Consider the following 25,002-nt stretch of genomic DNA (forward strand, 5'->3'; position numbering starts at 1 on the left):
ACGTGCTAGCCCTTGATGAAGCAAGGTTACAAATAAATAAGCACGTTTATAAAGATAAAAAGAAAACTATTTTAAACGAAAAAAATTGTTAAAAGCTTCTAGAGGTTTTCATAAAAAATCACTTTTCTTTCAGCTACCCTACAGTTCAGTCTTATTTCCAGGCGTTATTGTGGGCTGTCACGCAACGGATATTGCAAGTGTTGTGTGACATCTCAACGCCTGGATAAAAGGGTGTAAAAATCACGGACCATACACGGCATGGAAATCGCATGCAAATATATTAGATATTCATCTACCTAGCGTCAATTTAAAAATTGTTTCCTATTCTAATCAACATCTACACAGACATGAATAAAATCGATGAGATAAAGAAACAAAAGTCGAAACTCGTTAAAAACAGACCGTCTAAAAGTTAAAAACAAAATCCGTAAAATGCTTAACTTTCTAAAACTAAATAAGAATACTGGCGTTTTATTCATTATCCGACATGCAACGATTCTTCGAAGTTCACAAACTATTGTATCTTCCGTTTTAGTTAAACAGCCACACTTTGAAACGCAACTAAAATATTTCCTTTAACAAATGATAAACTTAAATCCCTAAAAGGCCCAACACAAAGAAAAAAAAAAAAATAATATGAAATTAAAAGTGAACTGTTCATGTAGTGGACTTCCTTGTCTTGCGTAGAGGGCTAATTCCGGGGGTTGTTCGGCGAGTTACCGACGATTGAATCGGAGTAGTTCGGCGGGAAGGCGAATATGCCGGAGTGCTGGTCGTGATCTTGTCGGTCGGGTATCGTACCGGAGGCGAGGCCGACTTGGTTCGGCGCATGGGCGAGGTGGAGTAGCTCGCATCCACGGAGTCTTCAAGCTTTTGTGACTCGCGTCCAAGGACCGTGGGCTCATATAAGGTATCACGTGCTACGGTGTGAAGAGAATCTTCCAGTTTGCCTCGAAGGTCCCGGATTTCATCTGATTTCTGCGCAGTGCGCGTGAGGTAAGACTGTTTCTTTTGTAACTCTTTGGATAGCTGGTCTTTCAAGGTAGAGACCTATACGAAAGAAAAAAAGAACATCAATGTATCTGTTTTTGTTGAGTTTTTTTTTTCGCTCAAACAGGCATTGTTTAAGAACATGCATGAAAGTATTAGGATTTAAAAATCAACGGTATCCTAAGGGAACTTTAAGTACATTTTCCTTGTTGAAGAATACCAATGGACAATTTTTCGACTGTGATCGGAAACCGTCGCCAATCTCCGAAGCCTTCAGCAGCTTTCGACAGACTTCGAAGTCTTCGGCAATATTCATAATTTTCGACAACTGTCGATAATCTTCGTTAAATTTTGGTAATCTTCGACAATTTACCTGTTCTTCCAATCCCTTGACTCTCTGCTTATGTGCTCGTTCTCTTGCCACTTGAGTTTTCTCCAGTTGGCTCTGAGACTGTTTAGCTCGCTCACTTTCCAATTCCACTTCCTGTCGATGTCGGCTTGTCAGCTCAACCAGTCTGTGTTTGAAACAATCATTTAAGAAAAAACCCGTTAGGAATCAAGTGCAAAATCACTGGACGCAAAGGCAATAGTCTTGCAAGAGTCCTCTCGCACACGGAGCGCTACATTTCCTTACGAGAACCACGGGAAACTAACTTTTTCCCAAGGGATCAATCATCAAATTTTCTACTTCTCAAAAAACGCCAGTGTTTTTTGTTCCCGTATGACTTTGTGCTTAATATTTTCCAGCCACCGAAAATGCCCACGCTATTTTAAACTGTCACTCATTTTAACCCAGTGATCCACCGAATGAAAAGGTTTGAGTGTTTTCTTCAGATACACAATCTATTTCTCTTTAAAACCCCATTGACAACAATTTAACGTCATTTATATGACGCAGTCCAGGGCCGCAGCTACCAAGAGGCAGGATGAAGCACTTGCCTCATCTAGATTTTAATCCAAAATTGAAAATAAAATAAGACCAGTTGGGAAAATAATCCTCAGTTGAATGAAATTTTTTTTGAAAGAAATTCCTTATGAAAAATGCTGAAACTGGGGGCAGACCATCAGCGGCTCGCGACCGCAGATCTTGCCTGTCTAAACCAAAAGTCTGCCTACGGCCCAGCGTACCTAACACAGTCATAGAACTTACTTTTGAGCGTGCCCATGCTCGGTTTCAGCTATTTGTTGTTGTAAGGCTTGAATCGTCCTTTGTAACTCTTGGTTGTCGTGTTCATACGAACTGGTTGATCGGTCTAGCTTGTCACGCTCGTCACGCAATCTCGTGCTCACTTCTTCCGCCTCAAGTTTCTCACGTTCGATCTGTTAACATCACATAAGAGAAAAACTTATCAGTAAAAAATATAACCGCGAAAAATATTTAAGTGTTCCGCTAAATTCTCCCAACGAAACGTCTATACAATGTATCAAGTTTGTACGGAAAATTTCGATTTTCATCACGAGACATGTAGGCTCCATTCTCACCTTATCAAGAGTGTTCCTCAGTGCTTTCTTGTCCTTCTCCAGCCGCACATGCGCTCGTTCCAGTTCCCGCTTCTCCTGCTCGGCGTTGGACAGGCCTCGTTGGAAATTCGCCAGACGATCTTGCAGTTCGCGTTTCTCCTCTTGCAGTTTACCAATTCTTGCCACAAGTTCTTCTTCGGCCTCTTTTTGTTGCTGCAGCATCTGCTGTAGCTGACGGATTTGACCCTCAAGTTCCATACGGCGAACCTGAAAAAATAAACAATAAAGAAATGTTTTAGTGAGACTTTATACCATATTTATGATAGGCACCATGATGGTTTTCATATTATTATGTAGCCTTTTTAGTGCGTTTAAAAGAATGCGCGATCTCGAGAAGGCCGCGCGAGAAAAATCGAGGAGATTTTTCCTCGCGTGGCCCCCTCGCGCCTTTCGCGTTTCCCATACGCGCACTCGGAACTACGGCGCCTGCTACGCAGACTAATTATTATGCAAACTAGTCACGTTGTCTGCCAGGAGGGCATTAAAAATGATGCTGTTTGTGGGAAAATCGGCTTGTTGAAATATGAACTATCTGCGCTAAAATCAGGTTTTAGAGCCAAGTTGTAGAATAATGATTTCATAATTAATGCAAGTTTGAAAAAGGTTCTCGATAGCTTATTTTGTTAAATACGAAAGCTGTTTCCTTTTTCTCGATAGCATATTTTATTAACTACGCAAGCCGTTTTCTTTAGTTTGAAAGCGCCGAAATTGCGTAAAACTTGGAATATTTTTACCACAATACTGAAACCAAAGCACAGTATGAAAAATGGCGGCTATCGTGAACAAGGCCTATTTGCCGCTACCTATTTATTTCCATGAACACAAGGTCCCCGTCAAAGGCAATACATGTATCGTTAACACAGATAGTCAGTCGTTTACCTCAGCATCGGCTTGTTCGTTCTTCATTTGCTGCATGCGATCTTGTTGCACATTGTTTCTGTTCTTAGCGTCCTGTTGAGCGGCTTTCAGAGCCTCCAGTCTTTCGGCCATGATCTTGCGGTCATGCTCACTGTTGGTAAGCGCGCGCTGCATTTGCTGCAGCCTCTCTTGCAGGGACTGAGATGTGGCGTTGCTGTCATTCAAACTGAGTGACAGTTCAGTCACCTAGCAACCAAGACAAAGATGTAATTAGTTTAAGTTGCGAAAATTCTAAACACAGACTGATAAACAGTACAAAAACATAAGCAAATTGCTTAAAAACCTTTCTAAAACAACGCAAGTTTGGTTGAGGATGACTAAAATAATCACTGATTCAAATGCTTGACAGACAACAGAAAACATCATAAGAGATAAATAAAGTCAACGCCAGGATTCGAGCCAAGACTTTTTATGGTTTTTGAATAGTGTGAAACTGTAAAAGTACTTGTTACTATAACCTCCATGTATTTTTTAAACTGTATATTGTAAAAATGCAGAGTATAACCAACAAATAAAAGCTAACTGCAAGCAAGCTGGGATGAAAGCTAATCGGAAGCAAGCTGGGCAGAGAGCTAAGCACAAGCAGGCTGGGGGTGAAATCAAATCACAGAAAGTCAGAGTTCAAGCGACTGGCTGTCGACTTGTAGTCCTGGCTCGAAGTCATGGCTCGAAATCCTGGCTGGGTAATTAGGTCTCCTCGCATAATTACCTTCTCCTTGAAAGCTTGTTCCTCTTCTTCAGTCTTAGCCAAGGCAAGTGTTAGCCTGTCAACAGTCAGCTGAAGCGACGTAGCACGTGATTCTAGCTCTTGTTGCGACCTCATAAGCTGATCAATACGCTCACGGAGTGCCTGCTTCTCCGCCTCGCCTTCAGTAGTCTGCATCCTGAGCCGTTCGATGTCACCTGACGGAGAAAAGTTGTTGTGTTTAAATTCTCAGGCCACAAAGTACACTGTCCAATTTATAGCAATCCCTAACTCACTAAGTTCGGAACCTTTTGTCTGTTATACACTACTTCGGCATAAAATGTTACTTGGGTCATACATTTTTCTTTAAAAAAGGATAAAGCTAATCTGAACGCAAGGCAAAACCAGGGAGGGGAAGGAAAATATACCCTTCCGCCCTCTTGGTAGACTAGAGCAATAGACCCCATTTCAGTGTTCTGTATTTGCGGTTCAATTACACCCGCTTTCAGTGTTGCGTGCATAGCGGCTTTCTATCGACATCCATCTCAGTTCGACGTGCTAAACAAACAACACAGATCGAAATCCGCCAATCACAGCCGACTAGCATGACCTTCTGAACTTGTGTGCTCACTTGCATGAAACCAACAACGGTATGTATCGGTTTTGATTGGCTCATTTCAAGCAGCACGTCGAAAGATGATGTCGAAAGGTGGGTAGAAAGAAAGAGATGCACGTAACACTGAAAGCGAGTGTAAATGGATGGTTTTCCGTAATATCAAGATAGTACCGTAATTAAGAAGAACAATTCAACAACAACAACTTACCTTCCAAAGACCTCTTTCTCAGCTCAACCTTGGTCAGCCTCGACTCGGCGTTCTCGATCTGCGCGCGCATAGCTTCTTTCTCTTGGTCGCTCTTCGACTCACTTTGTTGCAGTTGAGCAACCTTGTCACGCAACTGGCGACGCTCGCCTTCTGCCTGCGCGAGACTGGAGTCTAGTACCGAGATCTTCTCGTTAAGTCCCTTGCGCTCTCGTTCCAGTCGCCTGATGGTCTCTTCCTGAAGCATAAGTGCGGTCTGGGCACTACTAAGACGACCGTCGGCACCTCGGCGACCTGAAACAAAATAAATAATACCTTAGTAACGCAAAACGAACGAAAAACTACCACAAGCAAAAACAAAACAAAAAAAGTCTATAAAGGATGACATCAGAAAAATTGCCTTTATTTTTTTCCCTGCATCTTTTTATCGAACTGTGGCAATCATCAAATCAGCACAAACACTTCCTGTCAAATTCTCACCGCTCGGTTTTCAAAATGAAAGTTTCCCGTGAATTTAATTATCACGAAAACGGAAAGCTCTATTTTAGTGAATTACCGGATTACTTTTCTTACATTCTTTTGCCTGACTACATAAAAAGCAAAAGGAAAGACGCAGTTTAAGTTTTTGAGGGTTGCCACTCATTAGAACCCAAGAAATTCCCTGACTTTTCACTGACCTCAAAACACATTTCACTGACCTTTAATTAGGTGAATTAACAAATAAGCGCAACCGTTTTTTTACATTTGCGTCAGCTTCGTAAGCAGACCACCGTTAAGGTGGATTTCCACTGTCGGTTTTGTTTACGCACGTTAACGCGCGTAAAAATATAACGACGTAAAATGAAATTTACGCGCGCGAACGTGCGTCGTACGTTGTCCAATTTCCAATGCCACGTTTTTTCCAGGTATTTACGCACGTGACGCGCACGACGCGCGAGCGAGGGGGGAAAGTTGCCGGTCAACGCGGGCTGCGGTTACGCAACGATTTACCCAATCATACTTTGGATTTCGTCACATGACACCACTTACCAGGGAAAACCAATCGCCCCGATACTTGGGAAAACACAGACGAGAAAACTCCACGAGAAAGTCTAACATCAAGAAAAATCAAGACTGGCACAGAACCAAATACACGAACGAGAGTGAAAGAAAACGCCGGCGTCAGGTCACGTAGGTGAAGGACCGGGAAGGTCGCCCATCTCACTGATGGTGCCGAAGAAAAATGCCTCTGCATCACGCTTTCCAGCACAAAACGGCAGCCAGTGGAGAGTCAAACAACAAGATTGCATAAAAATGTATGACCCAAAGGAAACATTTGTTTCCCCCCAATATGGCCGACAGCCTACGAGTGGCGGGACGCGTCACGCGCGTGGAAAGTTTCTTTACGCGACAGTGGAGCCGTACGCGTTTTACGTACGTAAATATTACGCGTCAGTGGAAATCCACCTTTAGTCTTCTCTTTATTTTCTCTTTACGTTTTTCACGGGATTTTGAACGCATGGCATCTCACTTAACCAACAAATCTATTTTGTTTTCTTATATCAGTCAAAATTCCCTGACTTTTCACTTACTTTGACAAGAACTAAGATTTTCTCTGATTTTTTTGCAAAATTCCCTGACTTTTCGCGGACCTTGAAAAATTTTGGGTTTTCCCTGGCTTTTCCCTTACCGTGGCAACCCTGTTTCCAGTCGCGCCGCGCAGTAACCTAGCAACGTACGTAACCTAGCAACGAACCTTCTTCAGCCTCTCCCAATGACTTCTGCAGCGCCTGTAAGCGCTGGTCAGTATGCGCCTTCTCCTCCTCCATTTCAGCAAGAGCTCGCTGTAAGTTATTCGCCTTGGACATGGACTCGTCCCTTTCTCGTTCAGCTTCTTTCATGCTCTGAGCGAAGTCGCGCAATGCAGAGCGCACGGTCTCTGGATCAATCTCACCGGACAGTTCCATCGATTTAGTAGGAGATAGTTTTCTGCTCGGAGACAAAGAGCGTTCACCTGCATCCACCGTCTCTTCCATGGCTTTCTCCGGCGAACGTGACCGACTTCTTCCGAACATGCGACGACGGGGACTCGGGCTACGAGCGCGCGTCGGAGATGGAGTTCTGAAAGAAAAACGAGTTTTAGTTTGAGCGCAGAAAAATACGATTATAAAAAAACCTGCTACAAAAGCTAGGGTCGAACAAAATGGCAAAACAGGATATCGTTAACTGCTGCGCTGTTACAGGGTTCGTACTCTTTTGAGCTGTTAAAATTCCATGATTTTCCATGACCTTTTTTTCCATGACTTTTCATGAGTTTTACATGACCAAAATTTGACCATTTTTTCTTGGAAAATTTTCCAAAATTATCTTGATTTCGAGTACGTTTTTACTCTTTTCTTCACAAATAACCTACCTTACAGGGCCTGCAATCAAAATGAGATTCTTAAATTCCATAACTTTCCTGGGTTTTCTGTACGAACCCTGCATTGAGTATTAATTTTTACCTTCCGCTCATTTCACCAGGAGGTTTTATTCCAAGGGTCCTTCTCAGAGTGGAGTGCAGACTGGCCAGTTTGAACTCCAAATCATTCTTATTTCCTTCCATGCGCGCCAGCTGAGCCTCCAGACCAGTGATTCGTCCTTCTGAACCAGACAGCTTCAGTTTCAGATCGCTGTTGTCTTGATTGGCATTTTCCAAGATATTTTCCAGATTCTTCACCTTGTCATTTGCCTTCTGTTCAGCACGGTGCGATTCGTCCAAGGCAGCAGTGAAATCTTTTTCTTTGACGCGGTTGTCTTCTTCCATCTCGGCGAATTTGCGCGTCAGGTTTTGGATCTCCCGTTTGGCGCCTTCCTTTTGTCCATCAGATTCGACGAGTTTCTGTTTCATGTTGAAGTTATCTTGGCGCAGTTCATCAATGAGGTGCTCATCCTTTGCAAGTTGATCTTTCAGATCGGAGACTTCCTTCTTGCTCTTGAGGCATTCACCATCAAGCATCTTGACCTGAAAGAATGAACAGAATATAATACGAATGTATCTCCTCTCACTGGCTCGGCTTACAGTTCTCGCAATGTCACATGAATGACTACCTTATTGTCACTTATTTTCATCATCATCATCATCGATCCTTATCGCGCCATTGGACGCGGCCCTACAGTCTCTCTCCAGCGGGAGCGGTCTGTGCCGCCTCCGGATCCCATCCAGGTCAGGGCAGGGACTAAGTTCTTTCTCGGCCGACAGTCACTTATTTTCGCGGGACTTAATTTTCGCGATTTACAAAACATCGCAAAATTAAAGACCCGCGAAAATTTACTTAAAATGTTTTCTATTGTATTTTTTATGTTTATTACGTATGTTTGGCCAAATCGCGAAAATTAAGTACCGCGAAATATGCCCGTTCCATTTTCGCGAAATTAAGTTCCCGCGAAAATAAGTAACAGTAAGGTAGCTACCCTTCAAGAGAACAATAGAGCAAATAACAGGATCAATGCCCTTAGCCCCTAAACCTATAGCAACTGCTACACTTGAGGACCAGTAGAATTTCAAGCGAACGACAGCTGCTACTCTACTGCTCTCACTACTTCCCTCGCCCAATGCAAGAGCACCAATGCACCAGGGTTGATTCCCGCTTATACGAAATTTTATGAGTGGTATAGATAATAATAATAATAATTTGCTAATTTATATAGCGCATATTTTCTTGTTCTGATCAATAGCGCTTTACATCTTAATAGAGTGCGTAGATTATTAAGCTCTGGCGCAAGGAGTCGCAAGTAGTTCATCTTACAACTTCAACTTATTGGCCAAACGGACTCGCGTAATTGCAAACGTTAAAAACTTGCGTCAACTTGCGTCTCCGTTTGGCCAGGCCTTTAGAGAAAGTGTATGGACTGCTTCCGCCCCCAAAATTAAAACGTTAAGCCACATATGCCCCCTTGCTTTGGTAATGTTTGATTTTGGCACCTACGTGTGTTTGCGTAGCCTGCGAACGCAGACGCATTTCCGGCGGTCGCTTCTTTTCGCCGGAAGAAGCGACAGCCAGAAATACGTCTGCGTTCACATGCTAGTGTTTACGGGGGCACACACAAAAAAATGGCCACATCATCCATTTTGACATTTCGAATCCCATGACATTTCATTTCAAATGTACATTAAGACAAACCGCATCAGTGTCCATTAGCACGTTTCCGTTTGTAAATCGCCATTAATAGTTACCTGATTGTGAAGCTGCTGCAACTCACGTCGAGCTTCCAGTCGCGCCTTCTCGACTTCCCTCAAACTCGCTCTCAGTTCTCCAGCTTCTTTCTGTAGCGCGGCCCTCGCTTCTTCAAGTGACGCAATCTTCTGGCCAGCTTCGTCAAGCGTCCTTCTCAAATTCGTCTTCTCCGCTTCACATTTCTTCACTTTTCCTCTCAGCTCGTTAGCCGTCTCTTGCACCGCTTGTTTTTCGCGCTCTTCATCTTTAAGCTGCCTCTTTATATCTGTGTTCTCCTTACGAGCGACTTCGCGAGCTTCTTCGCCCTCTCGGATTTTCCGATGAGCGTCGATGAGCTCCCGACGGACGCCGTCACGCGCCTCTTCCACCATCTTGAGTTGGAGTTTGAGCTCGCTTACTTCACGCATGGTGTTTTCTTTGACTCGGGCTAAATCTTTGATTTGATTCTTCAATTCAGCAGACTCGGCTTGATAGCGAGTGCTAAAATGTACAGACAGCAAAAAAAAAAAGTTATTATTTTAGTTATAAACTGGTAAGTTTGAAAAAAAAATACACTTTGGTGAAAGCGACAAAAATCCAACTTAAAGGGGCTATGGCACGGTTTTTTAGGAAATTCTAGTTTCGATAATTAAGAGCTTAAACTTCAAATCGGCAGAGCAAAAGTCATTTATTGGCAAAATCACGGCCACATCATAAACAAGGATGATTTTCGAGCATTGCAAATGACGCTTTTCTACAAATTGAGATAAACTTGAAACAAGTCAGGCCGACGTTTTTCAAGTTTACCGAACGCAATCCGTTTTAATCTTCTCGAATTTTGCCCATCCATGCCCCTTTTGGCCTTTCTGTGTTTCTTTTGAGTTCTTCTACAGTTTTAAGCCGTGATTGTGTTATTTCAGTTAATTCTATGACCAGATAGTCAGTGCCGAAATTGCCTTAAATTGAGTGGTATAGCCCTTTGCCTGTTACCATACTCTTTGCTTCTTCGTTTGCCAATAAGATAAAAGTTTTCAAACACGTTTAGATTAACATTAGACAAATTACTAGCGACTTTAGCGTGCAAATAACAGAATAACTACAACAAGGGACAGGTTAATAGGTGATTCACATGTTCTATGCACTTACTTGACATCTTCCAGTTTGCTTCGAGTGTTTCTTAACTCATTCTGGGTCTGTGCTATAGCTCCCTAAAAGAAGATGAATATGAACAAGTTTAGTCGTTCAGAACCGTACATAAACGGGGCGGCGGCGAGGTTTTGTGACAGGGTGTTTTAACTTGACCTATTTTACAATCTATTCACTGATTGCAGATGCGCCTTAGACAAATAGACTGGATGACAGATAAATGATTAGACAGAAAGACAGATAGACAGACAGACAGAGAGACAGACAGACAGGCAGGCAGGCAGGCAGGCAGACATCTAACCTGAAAAGAACGCCTGATCGCAGGTTAGCAGACATCATACCTTGTCTTGTTCGGCGCGGCTGAACGCTTCACGCTTGATTCTATCGATTTCCACATTGGCATTTTCCAAGTCGTTGTATGTCTTGTTCAGTTTGTCCAACATACTTCCCTTCTCGTTAGCTGCAGCGTGTAGTGCTTCTTGTTTCTCATTCTCAGCCATAAGCAGTTGATCGTCACGCTCCTTTTGGACCAAGGCCACCTCATTCACAAGTATCGCTTTCTCGCGCTCCATTCTAAACAAAAACGGTCACGCAAATTAGTCACGCAGTCTGGTTTACACGCTACCAGTTTTTTGTTCGAAGCAAATTTACACGCTGCGACTCCTGGGCCCGATTTTCTTTGCCTTATTTGAATTGCAAGGATGAACATCGGCACGATTTCTAAAATCTGTGGCACTGCAACAGATTTGGATCTGCTCACATTTAGAATTTAGGTAATCGGGCCGATTTTTAAGCTCATTTTCCTATCAAATCTGGGCTAAATCAGTGGCTAAATCTGGCCAACAAATCGAACCATAAATTCCAGCCTTTACAGTGTCACAAAACTCGAAAGAAACTGTTGGAGTAACAAAGCTTAAACGATAATAATAAACCCAAAAATTGTATTACGACTATTTTAAGGTCTTTTATCTCCCCCTTTTTTATTTCCAATGTCTTGCAGTGATTGGTATCCCCCTTTTCAACACCCCCCACCCCCCCCCCCCACCCCATATAGATGTAGATGAACGAAGTTACACAAAGTAACACGATTAAGATCCTACCTTTGTCCCAGTTCTTCCTTTTCATTCTTGAGCTGTGAAATGGCCTCTTCCTTTTCCTGATTGGCTTGTATCAGAGAGCTATCCTTCTCTCGCCTCAGTTTCTCCACTTCCTCCTCATGCTTCTGTTCCATTCTCTTCAGCGCAACCTCGCCATCACGCTGAGTCTGGCCCAGTCTCTGCTCGACCAACTCCTTATCCTTCTGCAACTTAGCCTCCTCAATCTCCTTTTCCTTGCGCACGCGCTGTAGGTCAACAGTCAGCGCTTCTTTGGACAACAGAAGTTCTTGGTTCTCGGCTTCCAATGCTTCTTTGCGCGCTTCCAACTTGGTAGCGGTTTGCTGAAGGTCGTACAAAGCCGTTTCTAATGACTCTTTCTCGCTCTTCAAACTTGCAATATTCTCAGCCAAGCCACGATTTTCCCGCTCACCCGAGTTGACCTGCACCACCAAACTGGATTTCTCTCGCGTCAACTCCTCTTTCTCTTTGGCCAAACGCACTACATTCGAGCTCTGCCTTTCTACATCGCGGCGAGTGCTCATTAACTCGTCATAGATAGAATCTCTTTCCCTGGTGACCTGGTTCAGCGCTTCACTGAGTTCAGCTTTCTCTCGGTTCGCAGATATCAGCTCCGACTCGAGTTTTTCTCGGCTGGCTTCGTGTATGCTGAGGTTTTGGTCAAGTGAGGATTTCTCTGTGTCCAAGTCCACCTGACATGGGTGAAACAGCAAGATAGTTTACAACAGGGTTTTTCAAAACACTAGGTGAAAGTTAGACTGAGAAAAAAAGAATAATTCACTGTATTTACTAGACAAAGTGCAGTGGAGGTAAGGAATCTGTAATTTACCGCCTAACGGGGATTTTCGCAGATTTTTGGTCTTAACAGTTCTGAATTTAGCGGAAATACATTGGCCGTTTTCACCCTAGAAGACGGACTGTCTGACTATTTGTTCGTCTAGTGTGAATTTAAGACGGCTTTTAGACGATTTGTCCGTCTAGATGACCAAGTCGTCCTCCAAAAAATCGTCTTCCTAGACGGCCAAATCGACGGACAAATTTAGACGACTTGTACGTCCAAAATCGTGCCCGTCTCTTTTTCACACTAAAACAATTTGTCCGTCTCAGCCTATTTGTCCGTCTCTAGTGTGAAAACGGCCATTATCTTTGAACATCCAAAGGAATATATAACCTTCATTTACGGAGAGAAATCAAACCATTGCTATAAATATCAATTATTTGAAGACGCGCGGAAACAACTTAAAAAGTTTAGCCTTAATTTCTTACATTGTAATCCATTTCCATCCTAGCCATCCACAGCCTAAGACGCTTGTTTACAGTTTCACTTCTCTAATATAGCAATTCCTAATAGAAATGGACCGTTATTTTTAGGTTTTCTGCGACACGAATATATATTTTGACTGTTCAAACATCTGTACAACAGCTAAAGACGCCACTCACCTTTTCTTGCTCAACGCGGATTAGCTCCTGTCTGATGCTGTTTTTCTCATTTTCCAAATCTCTCTTATCCTGGGACAGAGATGTTTTATCAGACTCCATTTGCTTAATAATCTTGTTCAGCTCAATTTTGTCTTGTCCAAGTCCCTCGTTCAGCGACTGCAATTTAACCAGAGCGTCACGAAGTGCGATCTCCTCAGACTTCATTTTGTTGATCTCCAACTCAAGCTCGGCCTTGTGAAGTTCCGACTTTGATAGCGTCTCGCTCACATGCGCCTTTTCTTGATCCAGTACTTCCTTATCCAGCATGGCGCGGGACAGCTGTTCTTTGAGAGTAACTATGTCTTCTTTGAGCGACGACTGCTTCGTTTCGAGTTGCTCAGTGACTTGTGTCATTCGCTGCACTTCCTTTCCTAACCGTTCCTTCTCGCGGTCTAAGTCGTCTTTATCATCTTCAAGATTATCCCGCTGTCGTTGAAGCTCGCTGTTCGCCGCTTGAAGCTTCTCAATCTCTGATGTCATGTTTTCTAACTGCTCGTTCATGGAGTGACGCATCTTTTCTAGGTTTTGCTTCTCCGTTGAGAGAACATCAGTGTGCGACTTGAAACGTTCGCGGTCTTGACTGGCTTCAGTGACTTTTTGCCGACTGAAAAGAAAATAGAAAGAAAAAAACGTCAAACTACACACTAGCAAAATACAAGTAAGAACCCAAGTGGAGACTGAGAAAGCGTTTCAAATGCTTGATTGGTTGACATATTTTTGAATTCTTTTGTTCAGTGGTTTTCGGCCAGCAACTGTTCGTGTAACTTTCTAAAATCGGGAAGCAGGGATAGCACAGCGACGAGATCACTCGCCTCCTGCCAAGATGGCCCGAATTTGATTCCCGGATCCAGCGTCATATGTGGGTTGAATTTGTTGCGAGTTCGCGCCCTAGCTCCGAGGGGTTTTCTCTGGGTTTTCCGGTTTTCCTCCCTTTACAAAAACCAACATTTCTTAATGGGTCAATTCCGATATTTACTTGGCTCCGAGGCTTAGGGAATAAAACAAAGGTTTGTCAGTCTCAACTGTTGATGCAATCCACCTTAAAACCAATCGAGGGCATGTGGTTACTTGGTCTACTTTTTCGTCTTCAAAACGAAACTTGTGTTTTGATTCAACAAGAAATCAAATGGGAAAACTAACGTAAAGACGCCAACAACGTTTACGATCGGCAATGATAAAGCGTGAGATAGAAACAACGACAACAGATGATAAAAATACGTTTCTGTTTACTTACGCCGAGTCCAGTTCATCGCGCGCGGTGTTGAGTGCTTGTTCTAGACGTCGTTTTTCGTTCTCAGTATCATCAAGTTGTTTCTTGGTTCGTTTCTCAGAATCCTTCGCTGCTTCCACTTTGCTCTTCATTTCCTAAATTTGTGTAAGTTGATAAAATTAAAATGACGCAATGATATGAAAAAATTCTCAATAAACCCTGCAATTATGCCCGAGGCAACTTGTAGCCCCTACAAGACCCAAGACACTTCTTGGGTTATCCCTAGTCACAGGATCATGGACACTTGATGTACATGTACACTGTGCATGTACATTCACTGCAAGTCAACTTAGGTTAGAAGACATACATTTGTAGAAACATGAACTTCCTTTATCCCCCTTCCTTCCAAAAAAAGAATTCAACTAATCTATCTTCCAAAGAGTACGAAATACTTTATCAGAACTGTTTGCAAGAGCAGCTATGCAAAAACTCCTATCAATACGTGGTAATTTGGAAGACTTTGAACTTCTGTGGTCACAGAGAAGCACCTTAGTTTTCTCGCCCTTAGAAAAACTCAGTCTGGGAGCCTTTAATAAACTTAAGATAGGTTTGGCAAAATTACGTTTCAAATGCTTTCATTGTTTTTTTTTCCGGTAGCTTTCTGGTTTTTGGTTCAAACTTCTCAGGCAATCAAAGAACCACTAACCACTTGCGTGATATGTCATTGCACAGTTTCCTTGACAGCTCAGCCTAACCAGACTCATTCTCGTCCCCATAGCCCTTTCGTTTCTCTTAGCCGGCTGGGCCTTGGCACGAGGAAACGAAGGGCTCTGGGGACACAGGATTTCCAGTCCTAGATTCTAGGACTTCCGGTCTTCATGTATGCAGTCATGACGTTTCAAAAGAATGTATGAGAGAGTCGTTTGGTTTTCGACTTCCGTTTAGGAATTCTTTGTTCCAAACAGCCAATAAAAAAAAATCGAATTAATTCAAAAATCCTATGTCCCCAGAGCCCTCCGTTTTCTCGTGCCAAGCCGGCTAAGAAAAAACGAAAGGGCTGTGGGGACGAGAATGAACCAGACTGATCTAGAGTTTTTAACTGGCCAAGGGAATCTTAAACTACATGTGTGTTACTCATCAAGTAACAATCTGTCAATGGTTGAGACTTTTCTCCCTCCTTACCATTACTTGGATATTCTTCTTTTGAATAGCAGAATGCACTTGAGCCAGGGCATTGTCAGACACAGCGGGCGACCTGGAACGAGTTGGCGACGAAGAACGCAAGCGGGCAGCACGTGATGGCGAAATGGGCCTCTTACTCAAGAAATCATCTTCAGCCCCCTCTAGCAAGCCTGCATCAACAACCTCAATCTCGCCCCCAGGTGAACCCAAGAGTTTAGAGGTGTTGTCAGCATCCTGCCTCACTGCATGTGTAATTTCTTGAAGGGTGCTGTGCAGAATCTCTGCTTGTTCTCGCATGGCGGCAATGCTAGCCTCACTCTGATTTTCCCATTCCTCAGACTGCCTGGCAAAACCGTGTTCCTAAAAACAATAGGGACACTTTAATGGCAAAGTTCTTGTTGATGCAGTGAAATAAAGGTCTAGCAAACTGTGTCATGTATTTCTCTCTCTTGCGTCAAACGTGTGCAGACAGTAAAGGAATAGATTCTTCAACTAGCTCAAGACAAAACAAATACATGTACTCACCAAACCATTGATTTTCTTCTTTAGAGTTCCAATGGTTTCTTCCTTCTCGTTGATCTGAGCCTCAAGCTTTTCCTTTGCATTTGTCAAATCTTTAATCCTTTGAAATAAACAAATTAATGGGTTACACATGCAACAGCAGTTAGTAAAGTTAGTAAAGCCTGAATTCCACAGGCAATAGAAGCACTAAGCAGTGCTTGACATTCAAAAAGTTTGACTACAGTCTGATACTGTAAACATTTTACTGCATAGGGAAGTGAAATAACACTCACTTGACCATAAGATCAGTTCTTTCGTTATCATATTTGTTCTGAAGCTCAATAAATTCTTGTACTTTCTCACGCAGTTGCTCCTCAGCCTATGAAAGAAAAGTGTAATGTTGAACTCATAAGAATGTGCATTGTAGTACACAAGCAAAGTGGCATGCTTTAAGAGGTATATTAGACTAGTGTGTGATTATTCAAATGAAACCTTTTGAGCAGTAGTTTCATTTGTAACTGTTTGTTATGTTATGCAAGGTGGACCTAACTTTTGAGTCTAGATGAAACCCTAATTAATGGGTGACCAATCAAATGAAAGCTATTGAGCAGTACTTCAAGGTGGTACTGTTATTATGCTGTACTAGGTGGTTCGTAATGTAAAATAATGAAATAAAAGCCTTTAAACAGTACTATTCATTTTAAAATTTTCAAGGATATTTGGCAAAACATTTGTACTCTGGTCTCTTGAAAGATCAGTAAAATCTAAAAAAACAGTAAAATCACCTTTTGGCGTCGAGCCCTCTCCTCTTCCAGTGCAGATTGAGTGTTAGCATCCATTCCACGCAGATTTTTGTCCAAGTCCATGCAGGCTCCCTGCACCACTCGAACAGACTTTGTAACTTCCGCACGCACACTGGACAGATCCCTGAGGAAAAAAATAAAACTCATTAATCGATTTAGAGGGCTCAAAGGGAGTGAGTGGCGAAAGGGGGGATTTTGCCTGTCCCTGAGGCTCATATTTTCAGCAAAAAGGGGGGGAGTGGACCCCCATCCCCCCCCCCCCACCCCAGATTACCAAAGCCATTTGTGTTAGAAGCTTTACATGCACTTTCAGCATGACAAAGACAGCCTTGAGTTTTGTTGAGAAACTTGCACTGCATGGTCTTGTCAGCCTGGACGACCTTGTCGGCGTCTTAAAGCTGCCAAACTACACATGGTGCTTTCTCAGGGACTGGGCTAGGTGAGCATGTGCCCATTTGGATTGGCGCAGCCATGTAAAGAGCAATCATTAACTTGGACAAACCTTTGTGTAGCAGATTTCATCTCGTTAAACTGCCGCCTGAAGTTGTTCATTGTCTTCCACATATCCATCAATCGCACATGCTCGTTAGCAAAGTAAGCTTGTTCCTCCTCGTCACGGGCCTCAATCTCTTCCCTTGCTTTGTTCCAATCAGCTGTCAGTTTCTGGATATCGAGCGTAAGCTGCTGATTGGCTGAGGTTGCTTGTTCTAATTGTTCTCGGAGCATGTTGTTGACATGTTGAAGGCTGGCACTCCTGTGGAAGTTGTGATACAAAGAGTTAAAAACTATACAGCAGAAAACAATTTTTAAACATACAAATGCATAAGCACATAACATGTGAATGAGCTACGTGTACAGCTGGAAACAATTTTCTTTATTAGCAGGATATGTGTCTTTCTAACCTTAGTGTTTTGCCTTGAAATAATAGACCTCTTAAGCTATGCATATACACTGCCGATTTCAGATCATGTGATGCTTTCCAGAGGATTGTTCTTTTGACCATCTGGAAATTATTCATTCATTTCTAAGTGAATGTATTTCAATTTGAAAAATACAATTCTCACGGGTAGCATCACATGGTCTGAAATGGGACCACAGACAAACAAAGCTAAAGAGGTCTATTATTGCGTGGTTCCTGAAAATATTCGTATGCACCAGACAGAAGGTCAAGGGGGTGGGGTCTTAAAAGCCAAAAATTATGAAGCTTAACTGGCATGGATGCCAGACATACAGTTTTCAAAATTCCCTGACTTTTTCCTGATAAAAACAAAGTTTCCCTGGCCAAATAAATACAAAATGTCAGATATAGTATTGTCCTCCAGCCTCCACTTCCAACAAAATAAAACAATGCTGAGATCACATAACAAACGCAAAAAGCAAACAATAAAAACCTTCCGTGGGAGAGGTGTGGATACTTTCTGGAACAACACATTGTCAAAATTATATACCGTCCTGTAATTTAGTTTGGCAGAATTGCCTTGGCAAGGCAACAATAGCTTCACTATCATGAAAAAAAAACTTCTCGCAACTGATATTATTAAAAAAAAATATGAAACACTAAATTATTTTTAATTGATTGTTGAATCTCACCTCTGCTGTTCCTCCTCTAGCCGAATCAAAGAGTTTTCCAAGTCACTGGAATGTTCATCTTCTGTCTCTCTCAGCCTAGCTTCCTTTTCTTTCAGTGTTTCTGTTGCTGACTGAAGCTGCAAGAGATAAGAAGTAACATACAGTCAATCCTGATAACTCAAACATTAAAGAGAAATTGATAAACATTCCTGATCAATTAAATGGAGGTTGAAGTTTTTTAGGCTAAAACTAGAAAGAAAATGACCTGAAGGGGAATTGAAAAGGGTTCAAATTAGCAGGAGGTTTCGAGTGGAGGGTTCAAGTTATCAAAATTCAGCTGTACATGTAGTACATTTGGCAGAATGTAAATAATCATGACAAGCTCAGCTGGCTTTTGCAGCTCTAAAACTTTATTCAAGTCTTTGTTTCCATGTGAACAAACAGTAAGTCTCAAAATTGGCACAACCTATTTTTATTTTCCAAAGCAATAGTTTCCAATGACACTGAACAGAACCATATAGATAAACGAAATTTAAAACGGTATGACTTGTTCCTTTCTAGTAGAGCTACTTTGACGACTGTACCAAGGTAATTCTGTAGTAAGCTGACTGTTACAGTACCGCCTGGAATCATATGCACATTGGCACGCGTGAAGCTCGAGGGCAGAACGCGTGAATTGCACGCGGGAGGAACGAGACGAAACCGCGCGGTTCACGAACGAAACCCGCGCGGTTCACGAATGAAAACCGAGGTCAGAAATTCATCTCGGTCAAATGGACGAAAGGCCGACACAAAAGGATCTGTCGGCTATTGTTGTTTTTATTGTTTTCGTTTCAATGGATTTTTTCTCACATTTACAACTTGCTTACACTGTATTCAGCAACGAAATGCAAATTTCTTTCAAACAGTTTTTATGGGATTACCGGTAAATTTTGTTGAACTTCAAGATCTTCACGGGTTCGTATTGAATGTTCCGTGCGTGCTAGCATGAGAAGCTTTTGAGTCGAAACTTGTCGCTTCTCGAAATAATTAATTTTTTGAAAAAATCGAAATTAATGAGGCCTGTAAAAGCACTTCTCTCGATTCATTCATCCGAAAATGAAGGAAGCGAAAATCTTTTTGCAGCCGCGCCAAGGATTTCTTATCTTCAAATGATCTGACAGATCGAAGCCCGTGTGTAAATAAAGGTCGCAAAGGTCACGCTTGTCATGTTTTCTTGCAATGTCTAGTTATGAATTGAAAACGAACGTATTTAAAGTCTGTTACTTAACAAGGCGAGCGTTTATTAAGATCGAATAAAAGTTTCACAGAAGATTTAGAAATCAATGACATTTATTTGCGGGGAATGTGTTCTCTTTCGAGCGACAAATGCCGACAATTGTCGGCTTCCAATACACCAAAAGTTCATTTGCCGTTCAACTAGATTTTTGCCGATAAGAATTATTTCGCGCCTTTATTAAGATCGAATAAAAGTTTCACAGAAGATTTAGAAATCAATGACATTTATTTGCGGGGAATGTGTTCTGTTTCGAGCGACAAATGCCAACAATTGTCGGCTTCCAATCCACCAAAAGTTCATTTGCCGTTCAACTAGATTTTTGCCGATAAGAATTATTTCTCGCGCCGATCAGAATAGCTATTTTCGGTCAGTTCTAAATTTGACGTTCTGTTCGTGATTTTCGGCTCGATGGTAGTCAGAAACAACTACAAAGAACATGAATCCTGTCTCGCCTTCCCAGACATTCGGTATGCTGGTAAACAACTCGATGAATAAACTTGTTATTTCGCAGCTTTTCGGCAATTGACAAATTGTGTTTTTCCGGCAGTCTCTGATTCAAAAAATTGCAAAGGGACAAGAAAACCGGTAATAAAATGAATTTGAGTGCAAGCAGGCGAAATAATATTTACTTGTCTAATAAAAAACAGAACAAATAAGACAACGCGAGGACAACGCGTCAACATATGTTTAACTATGCAAATCTTGAATGAAATTAATCGAAGCGTGAACAGCAAACAACTTTCGATGGATTTTCGATTTAAAACTCGTCAACTCAGTTTGTAGCTGTGGTTTAAAGTACATTTAAAACAGGGCAAGAAATAATCCTGTGATATTTCGATCTTAAGGCGAATATTAAAAACGTTCTCTTCAATGTCGCACGTTTTTCGCAGGCGGCGGGATCAAAATGTTATTCCGGGTTATTCCGCTGATTTTTTGGACGAACCAGCGTTCTCTTTTGTTTGTTGTGGTTTCCGATCAAATCTCTTGGGTGACGGTGTCAAAAACCTAACAATGAAGAGCAACAATAAAGCCAACAAAGCAATTAAAAGCACGAAGACGCGGCTTTGAAGAACGCGTGATTCCCTCGGTTTCGTCTCGGTTTCGTCTCGTGCTTCGTTCGTTCCTCCCGAGGTGGACGCACGGGCAAACCGCGTGCACTACCCGCGCGTCCACCTCGGGAAACCCGCGGCCGATGTGCATATGATTCCAGGCGGTACTGTACGTTGATTAATTATTACAAACTGTATAGAAGGGTATTAAAGTTCGCATCATTATTTTTCGCGAGAACCGGGTCTCAGTGAAAATTAAGTCCCGTGAAAATAAGTAACAATAAGTTACCTGTTTCTTTACAGTCTCTTCCGCGTTTTTTGTCTCAGATACAGATGTCTCTAATTCCCCGCACTTGCGTTTATACTGCAACACCTTCTGCTGCAACTTCTGTATTAACTGAGCCTGTCTCTGCTGTCCGTCCTGATAGGCTTGAAGTTTGCGCTTGTAGTTAGAGTGTTCCTCCTCAAGCTTGTTCTTGAGATAAGAGACTTGCTGGACGAGATTGCTGTCCGACATGGATTGGTCGCCCGCTGCAAGACTGCTGTAACCTGCACTACCTGGGCTGGTCCCACCTTTCATGTAATGCTCCAACTAAAAAAAAAAAAGAATGAGGACTATGTGATCAACAGGATTCTAAGGTGTGACGTTGAAAAGTGGAGAATTATGCTAACTTCAGTCAACTCCCGCCTTGTGAACACCTCGCTATTACGGTAACCCCTTTAAAACGGACAGGAGTTAAGTCCCAGCATATAAGAATAATTGAAAATAACTCCCACTACTACGGACTTTCTCTTTTGTTGACATCAAATTGTGGTCCCAAAGGTGTCCTTTATAGTGAGAGTTGACTGTAAAGGCAATTTAAAGTGCTGGAAAATAATATTCCAGGTATGTCCTTCTGAGCATAAGCTCTAAAAGAAAAATCAGGGACCACAAGAGCTTAGGAAAAATTCTTCAAGTACCATCGGTTTTGAAGCCAAGAACTCTGGATTAGATCACTGTTGCTTTAGGGACCGAGCTTTGGGGCCAGAAGGGGGCAGGCCGTGAGTATTTAAGGCAGTGATTTGTGGCAAGGAAAATATTAAGGGTACAATAATTGAAAATGCATTTTTGTGCAACCTGGCACTGATACTACAAGCTCAGGAAAGAATAGAACTAGCCCTTAGGTAATATTAATTGCTGGAAAATAACTCAGGAATGTTGTTCGGAGCATTAGCTCTAGAAACCACAAGAGGCAATGAAAAATTCCTTGACCTGGGTGAAATTGGCCAATTTCAAGTTACTCTTTGCCTCTGTTTCAAAACAAGTCTACGTGTGAAACCATTCATATGAAAATGAGTTTCACCTACAGGTTCATTTTCATGCAAATCAAACTCATTTTTCATTTGAATGGTTCTGTACATAGGTGGTTTTGAAACAGAGACAAAGGGGGACTCAGAAATGGCCTATATTCAAAGGTGTGAAGTCTCTTGGTAGCCTAAACGGCACAAACTATGCAAAATAAAAGCCAGCTAGTGAATGTTTTTGACTAAGCTTAGGTTTCAGATGAAAAAAACATAATTACCAAAGACAGTTGAACCTAAATTTAATTCACTACCTTAATTCAATATGTGTGTTAATTACTTAAATTATGTAGAACATTTAATTAAGTTTTTCCTTCATCTTAAAACCTGTGGCACCAAGCCAGAAAGTATATAAATTTTACAATGTAATATTTGCTGAAATATGTAAAAATAACTTTCTTTTTTGCCAAATCAACACTTTCACAAACAAGGTGAAAAATGATTTTTACAGCTCGGATGCTATAGACGACAGATGGTACATTTTAATATCCCCTCTAGATTCCCCCTTTACTAATTGTCATTACTGGTTACCATTATTTTCATTGACATCCATTTATAACACAAAAGAATTTTGAATGGCTCGAAGGAAACTGATACTTTGCATCCATTTTACCTTGTTAATATTCCCACAGTTTAGTTCATTGGCCGAAAAGATGAAGGCCTAATCTATACTTAGAGTATGGATTACTGCTTCCCCCAATGGACTGAATGGAATGTAGGTCAAAATTATGCCCCTGATGTGCTAGGCTAAAATGTCCCTGACAAAAAACCCGCGGGATATTAACAAGGAATAAGCCTTCCATAATACTAAACATCTGGCATGGCAGGTTTTACGAACAAGAAATGTACAGAAAGGTTTTTTTGGATTGAAGGAAGGAGATTTTATTACCTGAATAAATTATTTTTCTATAAGCTGTCAAAAGGAATGTTTTGTCTTGGGACATTTATACCAGTTACCGGTTGGGCCCAAAATTTAGTTTTGAAAAATGCACTGGTACTTTGAGACAAATGATCTCTTGTTAGACATTTTTTCTTCACCTCCACTGGTCTACTAAGTAACAATGTACATGTATAACTGTGCATGGAGATGTGGCTTCAAACTCATATATTTTACAAACTGAACTACATCTATCCAACCTCATTAACAACTCAATTTTGACACATTAATAACTGGCTAAGAATAAACTTCATACATATTAATTGCAGAACAAATTGCTTTTTCACCAAAGCAGATTTATGTAAAAAAAAAACAACCTCTAAAACAAATGGTACAAATATATGTGTTCTTTTTTTTTAAAAAATTTATTTTTTCTGCCACATTCAAATAACGAAATAAATTTATGACTCTTATAAAATATTGCTAAGTGTTTTCGACATGTAATTCATCTGTATCCTGGATAACATAGAACAATATCCATGTTCTATTATTTAAAACTTTCACTGAAAAGCTTAGTATATCTAATCACCCTAACAAAAGGCTGCATAAAATAAACATCAGGTACTGAAATGGCAACTTAATGTACGTAAATGGATTTAAGCGTAATAGAGTTGCAGATTTCAATGTTTATTTTGCGATGACACAGGTTTGACACGAACATTTCAGCTAACCATACATCACTCAGATTTAGAAAGAGGGCAATCAGTCTTGCTTTGTCTTATATAACTTGGAGTTTCTTGCAATATCACAACTTGTACCTCTGGTTTTACTCGAATAAATACAAAACAAATTTACTAAACGTAATTAACACAAAGACAAAATGATATTTACTTCCCTGTCAAGTTGTCAACAAAGAAGAGCGACGTAAACAAACTAAAATATTCAAACTTTTAGCGTCCCTGGATAGTGTGATATTAAAAGCTTGAAAATTACTAAAAATTTAAAGGGATAGCGCACAGGGGGTCGAAAATTTACATGTAAACACTGAAAAGGCTACATGACGTTTCTATCATACGGTGCTTATGAATTAACTTCTCCAATTTCAGAAAACAATAAGCTCACTACACTTTTACCTGACTTGCACGACCAAACCCTTTGCAAACACAACTTGTTCAAGGAAAGAAGCTAGTTTAAGAACGCTTTATCTTAACTTTCTATGGTGAAATACAACAAAGTTTGAATTATTTTTGAAACCACAAGATATTTTTAAACGAGGTGGAATTGAAATTTAAAACTCGCCTGCGGCCAGGTGATTTGAGCTTTGCACTAAGCTTATTAGAACTCGGTAAAATCAACGAAAATGTCGCAATTAACAGTTTTTCTTACCTTGTCGCTAACTGCCATGTATTTTGAGCCAATTTCGTCTCGTTCTGCTCTTGTTGCGGCGAGCAAATCTTCCAACCGGCTCACTTCAGACTGTAGCATTCGCGATTCATCTCCGAAACCCGGAGACGCCATCTTGGAATCGACTGGTGAAATGGATTTGGTCACAACGTCGCGTATCTTTGTAGGAACTGTTGGGCTTTTAGTGCCAGGATCGCCGTTCAAATGCTGGTCTTCTAACCTCTGTGGGAAAAAAGCCAGAGTTATTATGAATTACGGTCAAAATCACACCGCGATGATAACGGATAACAGTTTGAACTTGGCCAACAAGCGCGTGATCGAGTGTTGCTGATCTCGTTCGAACACAAACGATATTCTTCCAGAAAATCTCGCTAAATTCTTAACTTACCTTTATAACAGAGCTCAAACCCGGCTCAGGCGAGCCACCTAAAATTGAACTTCTTCCTTCGTAATAACTCATACTCGCATATTAACTCCAAGTTTAAAGGAGCAAATTAGTCGCCGAAGCAAGACCACTGTCCGTAATTTCGCGCTTCGATGCGTCAGTGTTCACGATACTTCAGTTACAAGTGGAAGCCTGCAGTGCGTAAGCTACAACTACTCGGCTACAAAATGGGAAACCGCACAGCTTTAACGGAAAGCAAAACTGAAGCCAACTAATCCGGCAAATTCTCGTTCAAAATCCTGCTTCTTTCTCACTGGCCGGGGCCAACGTAAACTATCGCCGCAAAAGGTCGGCTGGTTCTAGTCCTTCGAAACCGACGCCACGCTCTCGGTCAGTGGCAGTTGCTATGGAAACACGATGCCGAAGCGGGACGGGTGATTGTTTCCCGCCACCTTCTGAAAGGAAAAAGCACGAAGTGTCAATATTGCAAGAACGCCATTGTACGCAAGATCAGCCCGCAGATTTGTTTTTGTACAAGAAACAAAAGTGAAA

The 25,002-nt window shown here is 41.6% G+C and overlaps 1 protein-coding gene across 4 annotated transcripts in view; it reads right to left on the reverse strand.

The window, feature by feature from the left end:
* Nucleotides 1-25,002, reverse strand: part of LOC144658092 (uncharacterized) — a 29,695-nt gene that overhangs the window by 69 nt on the left and 4,624 nt on the right. For 3 of the 4 annotated variants that reach the window (XM_078518413.1, XM_078518415.1, XM_078518416.1), the window contains exons 2-24: nt 24,048-24,287; nt 20,733-21,035; nt 18,137-18,252; nt 17,049-17,300; nt 16,529-16,670; nt 16,037-16,122; nt 15,768-15,864; nt 15,243-15,602; nt 14,085-14,215; nt 12,812-13,454; nt 11,357-12,063; nt 10,598-10,829; nt 10,257-10,318; nt 9,131-9,611; nt 7,419-7,918; nt 6,671-7,035; nt 4,939-5,229; nt 4,139-4,332; nt 3,391-3,615; nt 2,473-2,718; nt 2,141-2,310; nt 1,364-1,505; nt 1-1,050 (exon numbers count right to left, since the gene is read on the reverse strand). The exon at nt 1-1,050 is cut by the window's left edge and continues 69 nt beyond it. In XM_078518413.1, coding sequence (XP_078374539.1) covers nt 658-1,050; nt 1,364-1,505; nt 2,141-2,310; nt 2,473-2,718; nt 3,391-3,615; nt 4,139-4,332; nt 4,939-5,229; nt 6,671-7,035; nt 7,419-7,918; nt 9,131-9,611; nt 10,257-10,318; nt 10,598-10,829; nt 11,357-12,063; nt 12,812-13,454; nt 14,085-14,215; nt 15,243-15,602; nt 15,768-15,864; nt 16,037-16,122; nt 16,529-16,670; nt 17,049-17,300; nt 18,137-18,252; nt 20,733-21,035; nt 24,048-24,287 — 6,378 coding nt within the window. In that variant the 3' untranslated portion in view covers nt 1-657. Of the gene's footprint in view, nt 1,051-1,363; nt 1,506-2,140; nt 2,311-2,472; nt 2,719-3,390; nt 3,616-4,138; nt 4,333-4,938; nt 5,230-6,670; nt 7,036-7,418; nt 7,919-9,130; nt 9,612-10,256; nt 10,319-10,597; nt 10,830-11,356; nt 12,064-12,811; nt 13,455-14,084; nt 14,216-15,242; nt 15,603-15,767; nt 15,865-16,036; nt 16,123-16,528; nt 16,671-17,048; nt 17,301-18,136; nt 18,253-20,732; nt 21,036-24,047; nt 24,288-24,453; nt 24,805-25,002 lie in introns of those variants that run through there. The other variant, XM_078518414.1, reaches the window with a different exon arrangement.

The sequence above is a fragment of the Oculina patagonica genome, chromosome 6 (assembly GCF_052425735.1).
Source record: "Oculina patagonica isolate OP01 chromosome 6, crgOcupat, whole genome shotgun sequence".
In the NCBI taxonomy this organism is placed as follows: Eukaryota; Metazoa; Cnidaria; class Anthozoa; order Scleractinia; family Oculinidae; genus Oculina; species Oculina patagonica.